This window comes from Pleuronectes platessa, chromosome 20, assembly GCF_947347685.1.
Source record: "Pleuronectes platessa chromosome 20, fPlePla1.1, whole genome shotgun sequence".
Classification (NCBI taxonomy): domain Eukaryota; kingdom Metazoa; phylum Chordata; class Actinopteri; order Pleuronectiformes; family Pleuronectidae; genus Pleuronectes; species Pleuronectes platessa.
The window spans coordinates 18,565,623-18,578,472 of record NC_070645.1 but is presented as its reverse complement, the minus strand read 5'-3'; the positions used below and the strand labels follow the sequence as shown (position 1 = coordinate 18,578,472).

At 45.2% G+C, this 12,850-nt stretch overlaps 1 protein-coding gene across 1 annotated transcript in view; it reads right to left on the bottom strand.

The window, feature by feature from the left end:
- Nucleotides 1–8,880, bottom strand: part of LOC128425891 (dipeptidyl aminopeptidase-like protein 6) — a 92,545-nt gene extending 83,665 nt beyond the window's left edge. The window contains exon 1 of the mRNA XM_053412729.1: nt 8,759–8,880. Coding sequence (XP_053268704.1) covers nt 8,759–8,842 — 84 coding nt within the window. The 5' untranslated portion in view covers nt 8,843–8,880. The remainder of the gene's footprint in view (nt 1–8,758) is intronic.
- Between the last annotated feature and the right edge of the window lie 3,970 nt (nt 8,881–12,850).

Genomic DNA, 12,850 nt, shown 5'->3' with positions numbered 1-12,850 from the left:
GCTCTGACCTACACCCCCCCCCCCCCCCCCCCCGCTCTCACACCGGCGGTCGCACGGCTACAGCAGGTTCGGCAACGTGTGAGTCCGATAAGAGGCTTGTATTCAATATGAATGGACGGTGGACGATGGAGGTCAGAAGAGCGGAGAAGGAGTCGAGGAAACTCATATTTCTCACTGTTCGAATGTTTGGGTGCTTTTTAAAAGTGTGTTTTTCTATTAAAAAACGGTCCATGGAAGGTTTGTTACCGGTGTTGAAAAGGTCGTACGGCTGCAGAAGAGTTTAACTCGATATAAAAACTTCACTGAACAGCGGCTTGAGGCCAAAGTGTTTTTTTACCTCCAGCGAGGAGGTTATAAAATCATCTGTTTGTTTGTTTGTTAGCAGGATTACTCAAAAACTACCGGACAGATCCTCACTGAACTCGGATGGAACACGGGTCACGTGAGAACCCTTTAAGTTCTGGTGCATATTTGTTCTTCTACTTTCTTTGGCATCGTGAAATAGGATGTTTCTTTATGTTTTCATGTATTTCTCAGGGAATAATTTATGGATATTAAAGAGAAACATGTGACATGTTCAGGAGGCTGATATCTGTGAGTGTGAGCGATTTGATGTTGATTGAAACAAAAATATGGATCTAGTGAATTTAAATCCGTTTCATAATCGACCATTAGAGTGCTGTTCTGCTTTAAGGTTTTGAAATGTATGTATTTCTTTAAAATACATTTTCCTCCGCAGCATATGCCACCTTGGTTCACGCTAGCAGCTTCTCCTGCTCATCAGCTCTAACGACCCATCTGACGAAGACGCTCCTGAAGAGATGACAGTTGTTTGGAGCATATGGAGAAGAGAGGGATGGTTTTTGGCACATCAAAAACATTTCTTTAGATGTTTTAATGATTTTTGTTTTATATGTGTTGAACGATGGAAACTTTGCAGAATCACATTCTGCTGCCGTAGGAAGCTCCAAACTTTACTGAGACGTCTTTTCGGCCTGGAAGGGACGAGAGATAAACTATTTTCAGAGGATGATTTTATTATGTGAAGCTTATTCAGATAATTATATAAAAACACTTATTGAGCACTTATATTGCTTCAGGGCTCATCTGTGGCGGCGGCTGCTACTTGGTTCTGTCTCAATCTTTATGACAACCAATTAAAATTTGTGCTAACGTGCGATGCTAACTTCTACGGAATGCTTCAAGGAAGTTTGTGGGAATTAAACTTCTCAACCACATGAAAACGTAAATTTACTAACTGCATATATCGATAAAATATCCCAGATATAAATGAAGCTATCTTGCACTTATGATGTCTGCTAAGCCGGATGTTTTCCCCCGATTTCAGGCACGTGCAGTGTAAAAAAATCCAACAGATCATGACTCAACAACATTACAACACTTTTGTCCAAATCATGTCCCATCCACTAACATGGAGGAGGCAGGGGTTTATCGCCTATAATACAGCAAAGCACAAGATGTTTTGGACTCGTTTCTTGGGAGCTCTCATGTCGTCATTATTTACAAACACACACACACACTATTTACACACACACACACACACACACACAACGCAACAGAGGAGAAATAAAGGACCCGCAATTCCAACAACATCAGCCCATTGAAAGTAAACGAGCCGCCTCCAATCAGAGCCTGACTCAGCTCTCAGGTTGAACCCAAGAGATTCCAAACACCCCCCCCCCACAGAGCTCCAGTCTGCACCGAACACCCACTTCACCCCAGAGGACGCTGACATTTGACGAGAGCTTTGACGTGAACTCCGGCGGCCTGAAGAGTCAAAACCACAGCAAACTACATCAAACACACGTGCTTGGCTCTGTGCAGATCCAACCAGGCTGCCGGTGTTGTGTAACGAGATCAGCCTCTCCGAATATTGTTCCCATCGAGCCGCAGTGTCGACATTCGTGATCTCGACATGTTGTGCGATATCTCCTCTAACTTTTCCACAGATTGTCTAATTTTCATAGAGCGGCATGGCAGCGGCGGCGGTGGAGCAGACAAATGCTCCGTTACTCTGCAGAATGAACCTCTTCATCCAAAACCATTATAACATGAATATTTGATCAGGACATAAAAGGTCTCTCTTGTAAGTTAGCCTGGCCATGCATACAAACAGGGGGATTAGGTCTCGGTGTGGCAGGAACCCGCAGTGGGTTAAACCATTTTAGATTACAATAAAACCAATGTGTTCTTTGGTTCTCATTAAACATTAACAACGCTGTGGTTATTATAATCCATTCTGCACTGATAACTTAGATGTAGATCCCCTGAAATCTGTGTTGGGAGGCGTTCATCACTTCCTGGCGTTCACGTCCCGCGCTGCTCCGTGGGGGGGGGTTGTGCATCATAATAAAAACAAAAAACACTCACAAGAACATTGAGCATCTGAGAAGTACGCGCTCGGCGAGGGGGAGTTTGATTTCTTGAAATGAGCCGTGCAAGAATCAACACGCAGTGATCAAAGGTGGTTATTGGGCGACAGAGGGAGAAAGAGACTCGCTCATCATTATCACGCCGCGTTCACAAAGGATCTCATTAGCGCTTTAACAAAAAGGAGAGGGAGGGAAAAAAAACATGGACGTCTCCTCAAAAAGATCAAAGGAAATGTCCCTGTTCCACATCCTGAGTCTTATTTGTGCAGCTCTCTGATTACGATCCCATTCAACATCCCGTCTCAGACTGTGGGAGACCACAACTCCCACAGAAACCACTCAGCATCTCATATGCACTGAAAAGGAACTGGAGTCCTCATGGAAACTGTCTCCCAGGCTCAATGTTGAGCCGTAATTATATTAATGATTACTTCAATTTTCACATTCATGAGTCAGGGCGAGGACTAAGAGGTAAAAACTTTTATATAGGGGAACCTTGAGCAAGAGAATAAAAAAAGACAAAGCCTTGAGACGGACAAATGAAGACCTCCGTCCAAGGCTGGTGTTTAAATGTATGGCTATCAGGCTGCTGGTGTTTATTGTTTTAAGAGCCTGGTTTGATAACCAGCTCTTCAAATGTCAGGATTAGCTGTTAATCTCCTTTTCATCTGACTGGAGATTTAATATTTTTATTTAAAATACCACCTTGAACTTCTTAGAACTCATGATGGAACTGTTTTTGACATTTATCAGACCCCAGATTCTCAAATTGAGAGGCAGAGCAGATTCATAACTCTTCAGACACACAGACATGATTCATAATTCTTGGATTCAGCGCGGCTTCAACAATATTCTGAAGATTGAAACGAACGTCAATTACGAACGAACACCAGTAAATCACTTTCTTGTTTTGACTTCAAGCTGAAACTAACCGAGCTGATTTTATACCAAATCAAAGATTGAAAGCAGACTTTGAAATCTCCAACAACAAAGTGGTTAAACATCAAAATATTCAAGTAGATTTAGCGAAAGTGAAAATAATTCTGCCCTCCAGCCGTGAAGAGAAGATATTGAGCTGTTTCTTCAGATCTGAGCAACAAAATACTGCAGATACACAAAATCTTGAGTTTTGACATCACACGGGGATGAGGACTCATATTGAAAAGCCCAGAGCCAGCAATATTTCACGAATGTAAAAATCCGACACTAACATTGTTCTGAAGAGTCGGTTCTCCAGGTTTTTACAAGCACACGTGACTCTGCTCCGAGGATGAAGAAGCCCTCTAATGCCCTCTGATAAATGTCTCTGCAGTGACCAGAGTCTCCAGCTCATGAATAATAAAGGGGGATGCACTGATCCTATTCTTCACTCAGACATACACCTCATCCACTTCATCCACTTCATCCACCTCATCCACCTCATCCACCTCATCTCACATCCGACACTGCAATATCACTCACAGCAGCACCAACCTGTCTCTTCACATTAGTCTTCATCACGAGGTCACTAACCGGTCCAAGGGAACATAAACTAATTTAACGGCAAGTTCAGGAAGTTGAGGATGTAAATAACTTTTAAAATAGAGCAAATGTACAATGGAAATCACCAAAATTATTTTAAGAGCCATGATATCTTGGTCACTCTGGTTCCTCTTTGCTGTTTAACACTCTCATGTCACTCACTTTAAGATTATGGTCTTACCAGCTGAACACAGATCAGTATAAGATCACATTTCAATCAGTTAAAAGACTCAGCCTTGAACATGTTGCATCAAAATGGTACATGTTGTATTTTTAACCAGAGCACTTTACAGTACAAGTCACATTCTCCCTTTCACACACACATTCACACATCTTGTCTACACACAGCAGGTTTTCTCTCACACACCATTCACATTGCCCAATGACTCTTCAGCATTCAGACTCGAGGAACCGGGGATCGAACCAGCAACCTTCAGGTTATTGGATTCTTTTTTTTTAATGTTTATGAGATGACGTTAACCTGCAGATGAAAATTAGCCTGTGTGGCTTTAATCTGCTACATTCACACAATGGAACCTGGTGATAAACACAAATGATCGAATGCTTCTCAAGCTGGAGCTCATTGTACCTGACATCAGCTCAGCAGAGAAATATAAAGAGACTGGAATTAATTGGAGAACGAGAAAAAAGGTTATTTGGGGGGAAAATACACGGAGAGCAGCAGGTGGGCGAATCTGAAATGACTCATGTTGTTGTGCTGAGGGAAATATGCATAAGCTCGATTTAACATATGACTCATTGGAGTTTATGGTCTTTTTCAAAGACATTTTAAAGGCACTGGTTCGTATTTGTTGGACTTTTTGCTCCATTATGCTTCAGCACAACATTTCCAGAGAAGAGCCGAGCAGCGCACGGTGACCTTTGGTAATCCAGCAGCAGCAGTAAGTGGATTTTAGTGACTTCAATTCGAGGAAAGCAGTAAAATCACACGGGTGTATAAGTACAGTTTTTAAAAACTAGACTTGGATTCAAAATGCTTACAGGGAAAGAGAGAGAGGCAGATTCCAGCGGCGCAGCCAAAAGGTGAAATCTTAAAAGGTTTGTCTCGTGGTTCCAGCTCCGTCAATACCCGCAGACGCTGTCTTATGGGTCTGGGTTTCCTTATCGGGCGATATCCTCCGAGTGAGGTTGAATATACAGCGTGTTTAAATACTGCATGAGGCCATAAAGCACCATGTCGATGTCGGTCATAAATTCTAAGACAGGTCCCAGCGGAGTTACGGCCATTCGGCTCAAAACAGGAGGAAAGACAACATCTTACAGCTGAATCATGATGGATGTTTCTAGAACAAGGTGAATTATACAAATAGGTAAATTCATGTTGGTCGGGTTATTCCATCTGCACAGGAAGGTTCAAGTGTAAATGCATCGAAAAGGACAGAAGGAGGGATCAGCCAAACCACAAGAGAACATCTAAAACAAGTCCCAAGTACCAGAAGATGTTGAACCCACGATGTGTGTTGTATTTGTACATCTGCTCATCTCCTCCCGATTGGTGCAGTGATATCACTCTCATGTTCTCCAGCTCAGATAAAAAAGGAGGAAACTGAAAACCTCCGTGGCCTTTGCTGCAGATTTCCTCCAATCAGACGAATAACACCTTCCTGCCAGCGCCGCGGCTCCGACAAAAAGATGGAGAGAGTTATGGAGAAAGAGAGCAAAGGGGAGGAAGAGAGCGGAGGAGGAGGAGGAGGGAGGGAGGGAGGGAGGGGGGGGATTGATAAATGAGGGGAAGAAAACTGTATTGTTCGTGTTTCATGAGCTGATGAAAAAAGACAAGACAAGGTACAAGGTAGACTGCCGGGCATTCTGCAGCCGTCAAATTACAGAGAGCAGCCGTGCATAGAGCGCGCACATCAGGGGGGGGGGGGGACCGGTAGAAAACAAGCTGGAATTGCAAATCAGTGGATCTCAGATCATCTGCAGAATACGTTGTTTATCTGACAGAATATTAGTCTGTGATACTCTAATGGAAAAAAAAAAAAAAATGCAGCTTTTCAAGCTACAGAATATCTGAAAAATATTTTGTTCCTGTTTTATCTGAAGGGAAAGAGTTGATGCAACCGGCAGCACTGTTTCCATGAGGGGTAATTTGGGTCTCTGGTTATTGCCCATGAACATGCAGATGGGAAAGACTGGGATCGAACCACCGATCTTCTGGTTAGAGGACGACCGCTCTAACCCCCTTCTCCTCTTCATTCATGGCACCACTTTTTCATCTTGAGATATTTGTTTTGCTGTGTTCTCACATCGGCTTTTTTGGACATTCTCAGGAGTTTTTACTTGGAGCCTGGAGAAGCTCCGCAGAAAGTCCAGAGGCTCTCACTCGGACATATGCGTACAAGGATCTCCAGAGGTTCCCCAGAGGTTCTCCAGAGGTTCTCCAGAGGTTCCCCAGAGTCCACTCTATGTCTGAAAGCAGCTTAAGAAAACCCAGTTATTTCTCTAATTGGACAAGATGAAACAAAAAGTGAGGACTTTTAAAATGCCTGTGCTACTGTAAGTGTGTTTTTCCAGAAGGATCCATCTCCTGATTGACACAGATTGGCTGCTGTGAGCAGGACTGAACTAGAAACCTTTCAGTTTCAGGACAAATGGATCTAATCTCACCAGCAGCCTGACACTGAACCAGCAGATTCTCATGTGGGGGGGGGGGGGGGGGGGAGCTGACATCTTCAGGGTTACAGAAATACTGATGGACACACTGGACAGAAAGAACATTTCTTGCTTTACTTTCTGAAGGGAGCTGCCACAGGCTCACACACACAAACCAAATGGCCCCGGACTGGTTTGACGTTATGATGGGGAAGAGCTAACTTCGGGGGAATGGAACTTGGACGACCTCGGAACAGCTCGTGATTTTGAAAACAACAGAAGATGGTCTTAGACGGGGAACGAGGGAAGAAGTGGAGAACCACGATCGCTCCAAGGGATTACGAGGAGAAAACTCCACTGACCCCCGGATGACTTCACTGACTTTAAGAAATGCAGAAGAGAACAAGATCCCTGTCTGATTTCATTTCAGAAACATCAGAATCACAAACATGTTGGGAGTTTGTACTCGATCTGACAACAGGGGAAAGGACTTTGCTGATCACTGTCTATTACAGCCTCTGCTTGTGAAGATGTTCACAGCGGGAGGTTAATGTGTGATGATAAGAAAAGGAAATGTTGCGGTGGATTGACTGAGACGGGTGGAGAGACGCTGCAGCGTGTGAACATCAGAGCTCGTTCACATCCTTAACCAGACTTTGTTCTCTCTCTATGGATTCTCACATCCTTCAGCAATTTCCCAGTCAAAACCTCGGACAGGGTGTAATCGTCCAATTTATTTAAAGGGAAAAATATAAAGACAGTACGTGGCATGAAGAACGGACTGAACTATTAAGGATGAAAAATGGATTCTGAAATAATGCATGAGGGTAAAGTTATTTAGAAAAACTGTCAAGAGATGATGATAGAGGCAAGATGGTGAATATTTATTCATATAATATAACAATAGTTTATAATTTAAATTTAAAAGACAGACATTTTGATTTAATAAAAGGAAACGGCAACATGTATACCTGTAGATTATCTTATCTTATATATTAAAGCAGAATACAACCATCAATTCAGATCAGAGGAAAATCAGAGGAAGAGGAGTTTAGATTTTATTTGTATTTTCATCTCTGCATCAGAAAATATTCCACAGATCTATGAGGGTCAATTTCATGAAATAAAAATCTCCCTCCTCAGGTTTGGAAATCGACAGGAACGTTAACAGCTCACGTTTGAGATGTGCTGAAGGTTCTGAGCCGGGAGGAAGAGCCCGAGAGTCTGTGCAGACCTGCCCAGATCCACACCCAGCCGAGTGGAGTCAAGTGGGGTGGAGCGCTACGTGCTGGAGATCAAACAGTGGAGAGTAAAGGTCGACAGTACGAGCTGGGGAGAGTTTAGCCTGTGCACACACGATGAGGGATAGAGATTAAAGTGAGGAGAAAACTCCCGGGTGGTGGAGGGACTGATGAAAAGAAAACAAGGGAGACGACGGAGGATCCAGACGCTGCCTCTGATTGAACTCCAGATTTTCATTGTGACGAGCAGACGGATCTGTATTCACCGCTGGGCTCAGAGCAGAGAGAGTTTGTCTTTACCCTCTCAGAGCCACCGTCCTGGGGGAGCCTGGTATTGACTGGACTCAAGCAGCCGCTCCGAGCTCCCTCGGTAGCATTTAGGGCCGAGCTGCAGACGGCCCCGTGTCTCGTTAGGCTCGTCCCCCCCCCCCCCCGGGGTAACCTTTAAAGACACGGACGAACTCTGAGAAGAACTCTGAGACGAGCTCGATCTGAGGGATACGAATCCTGATCCTTTTCCCTGAGAGCAGCTTTTCAAAGGGACTGGAAGTTGGTCTTCAACAGGCTCATTACACTGATCTGCCGGGAGCGATAGGGACACGTCTTCATCAGAGAGACGGGACGGGACAGTGAAGCTCTGAGGGAGATGTACTCCTGCTGATAACCTGGTGTAACAGCTGAAGGTAAAGAGATGAAGATGTGAAGGGAGAGCGAGCGCGTCTTTTAATTTGAATCCAAAGCTCCTTTATGTTTGATGTTTGAATCTCATGCTACAAGTTCAGGAAAAAGCCCCCAGAGGAGATGTGACCCTGCTATCAACCACAAAGCTCCTTCACAGTGATGCACTTTATATTCTCTGACATGCTCATCACATTTCATACAAAATGCATTCCCCCTCACACAGGCAGCTCCACACACACACACACTCACACACAGACACACACACACAGAAAACGGCTCAGTTCCATCACTGAATATCAGGCTCACCCTCCAGTATCTCTTGGCCGTCTCCACCCTGGAGGGTTTCCGGCGAAGGCCCATCGACGTCCCCATCGAATGATCGAACATCATCCTGAAGCCGTCCGTGGCAGCTACTTAGCCTCTCACTGTCCAATCTCCGTCCCGGGGACGTTGCAGCTCCACCGCCGGCGAGCCACTGACTGCTCTGACAGCCCCGCTAGCCGTTCCCATTTATGAAGACGCTGCCACACCCAGACCCATTACTCTGTGTATTTCCCAGCAACTGTGAGCAAACAAAAACAAACCGCCAGTCCCTCTGTCTCCAGTGCCCGCACATTAACGGGCCCTAATGGAGGCCGGAGACAGTCACGGCCGAGATTAGCTTTCACTCTTCTGCCCGGGAGAGTCCTCGTAAAAACCTCTGCATGGCGCTCACCTCTAATCGCTGCTACGCCACAATCAGACGGCTTAAACTGATGAACGAGAGGAGTTTGGAGAATCCAGCTGCAGAAGGGAGTGCACGGGGGTGATGCCGGGTGAACAGGGGTAACTCAACACCTCCGCACCAGAGGCCACGGAGGGGAACAATCAGTGCTAAACTGTTTATTCAGCCATTAGAGTTACAGCGTGGCAGGTAAGTGGCTGATTTGAGATCAGGAGCTTGCAGTCGGGAGTGGAGGTGAGTGTGGAGTGTCGGTGCCGATGACGTGAGGCAGGAGGAGCGAGAAGCAGCTTCAGGTTTTCTGTGAATTTCCAGTTGCACCCTCCTCGGCTTCAGCTCTGCTTCAATGCTTCCACTCAAACAACCAAGTTTACAAGATGGTGAAGAACAAGGCTGATTTGAGACTTGCACCAAACTAGCATATTTTCCAGGCTCTATATCAGTTTAATCCTCATCCATACTAACATGCTTTAAAAACTCATATCACGTGACCACTCACTCTCACTGAGCATGTGCGTAGCGGTGTAAACAGGTAACAGCTCAAATAAAAGCTCATCCTCCTAAACATGTAAAACGCACAACAGTTGTTCGAAAACAAGATCAGCGACACTAAGTGATTATCTGGATTCTCGAGGCAAAAATTAAATTAAAATTTCAAAACATTTTTACCAATTATCACCTCAAACTGATCAAATCCACATGGAAGCAACACTTTCACTATTAAATCCTGTTTTTCCTTCCGTCCGGTTGCAGCAGACGTGATTAATCTCAGCAGGGAACTTGATAATAACAATATGTGTCCTTGTCGGGGAAGTGATCTCTCACAATGGCAGCACCAATAAAATCGGAATAATCGTATTTTGATGTCCACTGAGCTCATCCTGTAATTGCCTGAGAGATGAGGCTGTTTACCTCATGTGGTGCATACCTGTAAAGTGAGTGAATAACTTTACCAGCGAGTGAGGGCGAGAACAATTGAATGTGAATCATTGTTCATAATGAAACCCCCCCCCCCCACACATTCATTAATTTAAGAGCAGTCTGATTTGCATTGGATGCCCAGATGTTCAAAAGCTTGTCGGTCCAGCTGTGGAGAGCCTCGACTTGATTAATGTATCCTAGCCTCGTTGATGTATTAACACTGAGCCGGGTCTTTCTTTGACTGCCCCCCCCCCCCCCCCCCCCCCCCGAGGCGACTCCTGCCAACAATAACACACACTTCATGCACAAATGTGTTTTCTAATTAGTGCCAACTGATAATTGTATCATGTCTGTAAAAGCAGAGACAGACGCCTGCAACAATTTGTTTAAAATGTGGTCTTTTGCTGATAAACAGTTCAATTTGGCCAAAACCGAACATTAGGAATGTTTACGAGCAAATGTCAAACCGCTGCAACGAGTGGCTGTAATTGACAATAGGCCGCGTGTTAAATTGACTCAGTCCAGATTACAACCTGGAATCTGAAGCTTCACAAACATCTGCTCACGGTCGGAGCTGAACTGCTGCAGCAGCTCGGATTAGTCTGGTCTGTGCACAGCGGCTGAATCCCAGTGTGGCACCGGAGAAATGTGAAAACAAAGTCTTCACCTGGGTAATGAGGACATGAAACAGAAAAGTGAGGCTGGGCAACTTCTGCAGAACAGCAGCTTCCCCCGGAGTTCATCTGAAGTTTCTTATGATTAGACACCGTGTGTTTTTGTATCAGGTGACATCGGTGCAGGTAGAAATTCCTGTTCTTTCCGTGCTTCGATTCTGAAAGTCGGCTCTTCTCTTTCCCCCAACAAACCCAATACTAAAGTGCACCTCCAGCACGTTGTTGCACCAAATTGAAGCCCTGTCCACCGTCTCCACGTTGACATACAGGACAGGACAGTATTTATCTGTATGGTGCAGAATTCAGGCTCGTGGTGCAGCCCCCGTCCAGAGACTCTCACCGGCCGGAGAGAGGCTGACGAACAGTGACAGATGAACCAGGCAGGCTGCATCCTGCCACTGCTTTATGGCTGACAGGCCCTGAAAGGGATTACTAATGGATCAAACAGAGCAAAAAGAAACTACTGCAGGGGGGGGGTGGGCTGCTACCTGGGTGTGTGACAAGGAGAGAGAGCTTAGTGAGAGAGAGAGGACGAGAGAAGGAATAGGAAACCATTAGAAAGTGACACTTTTGAAAGAGTCAGGCACTTTGGGGGAACGGTCCAGTGAGCGTTCAGCTCCGTGGCCCCTGGGAGGGGGGGGGGGGGGGGGGGGGGGGGGGGGGGGGGGGGGTTGGTGTATTTCTTTCCTCCGTCCCGGACGAGGAGACGGACGGGACACACGTCGATGCCTCTGAGACGCCGGCACGGTGCCATTAATGTCTCGTCTGCACTTTATTTCCTGTCAGATCACAGTTGGTGAGGGAGGAGCGTCCTCACGGCCAAACACGGATTCAAATCGTGGATGAAAAGACAAAGTGCTGCTGGAAGTCTGTGAGTGTGTGAATGTGTGTGTGTGTGTGTGTGTGTGTGTGTGTGTGTGTGTGTGTGTGTGTGTGTGTGTGTGAGTTGCTTTGAGGATTGTGCTGACACAAGCCAAGCGCCCGTCACATGGGAGCGTCAGTGGTGTAATGATCTAAACTCCTGAGGCCCCGGACGGCACAGAGCTCATTTACAAACCCTCGTCCCCCGGTGCCCCTGGTGCCGCACGGAGAGGACGATGCCGTGTCACTTTCATAACTGTCTCGTTTGTGGGCAGAAGAAGCCTCTCGTAGTGTGAACACTTGATTCATTTGAGATCGACAAGCTGCTGTCACACCAGCATTGGAGGCAGGAACATTTGTGGATATGTTCTGAAGGGGCTGGATGAAGACTTTGTCTGGGAGAGACCCGGAAAAAATGTCCAATTGAGCCTATGTCAGAATAAAGCTGGAAAATTAACAGCAAGCATGTGAGCATTTTAGTTTCTAACACGCAATAGTTTAAGTATGTATTAACACACACTAGTTTAAGTTTCTATTAACACAAAACAAGAGATAATCTCCACATGTCAAAGGTCTGAAAACATCTTAATGTTCCTTATTTGCCAAGAAGCCAAACATATAATCTGTTATGATATGTACACTATTATGCAGACATGTTAAGCAGTGATTTATTAATAGGTCCAGCATGAGTGCCGAGGGCAAAATTCACAGCAACAATCTGTATCTCATCAATTTGTGTTCCGTCTAAAATGATGTATCTTTTCAATTATCATTTCAGAAACAAACCTGTCACCAGCACAAATAATCTAATTTCTTTCCATGTACATCGTCCTCCAGAGCCAAATAAAGCCGTCTCTCTGCTTCTTGTCATTGTATATATATCATAAACCATCTTCTCCTTTTCATTCCTCTCACAAAACAACATCCCCGAGTCATTTTCAGAAAATAAACCAAATCCACGGTACTGTCCCCGTCCCCTCGAATTATTTTCCACTTCTATTCTTCTAATAAAGCAAACGGCTCCATAGGAAAAGCAATATTCTGAGGCCGAAAACAAAGAGGAACATTTGTTTCATCGCCCTCGGTTTCATATCTGAGAGTAATTCCTCACCCACGTACAGGGAGGGTGCATTTATCCTGAGACCAGTCGCAGCCTCATATTGTCCCGTAATGGCACTATGGATCCCGAGCAAATAAAAAAAACAAAAACAAGGGTGGAGG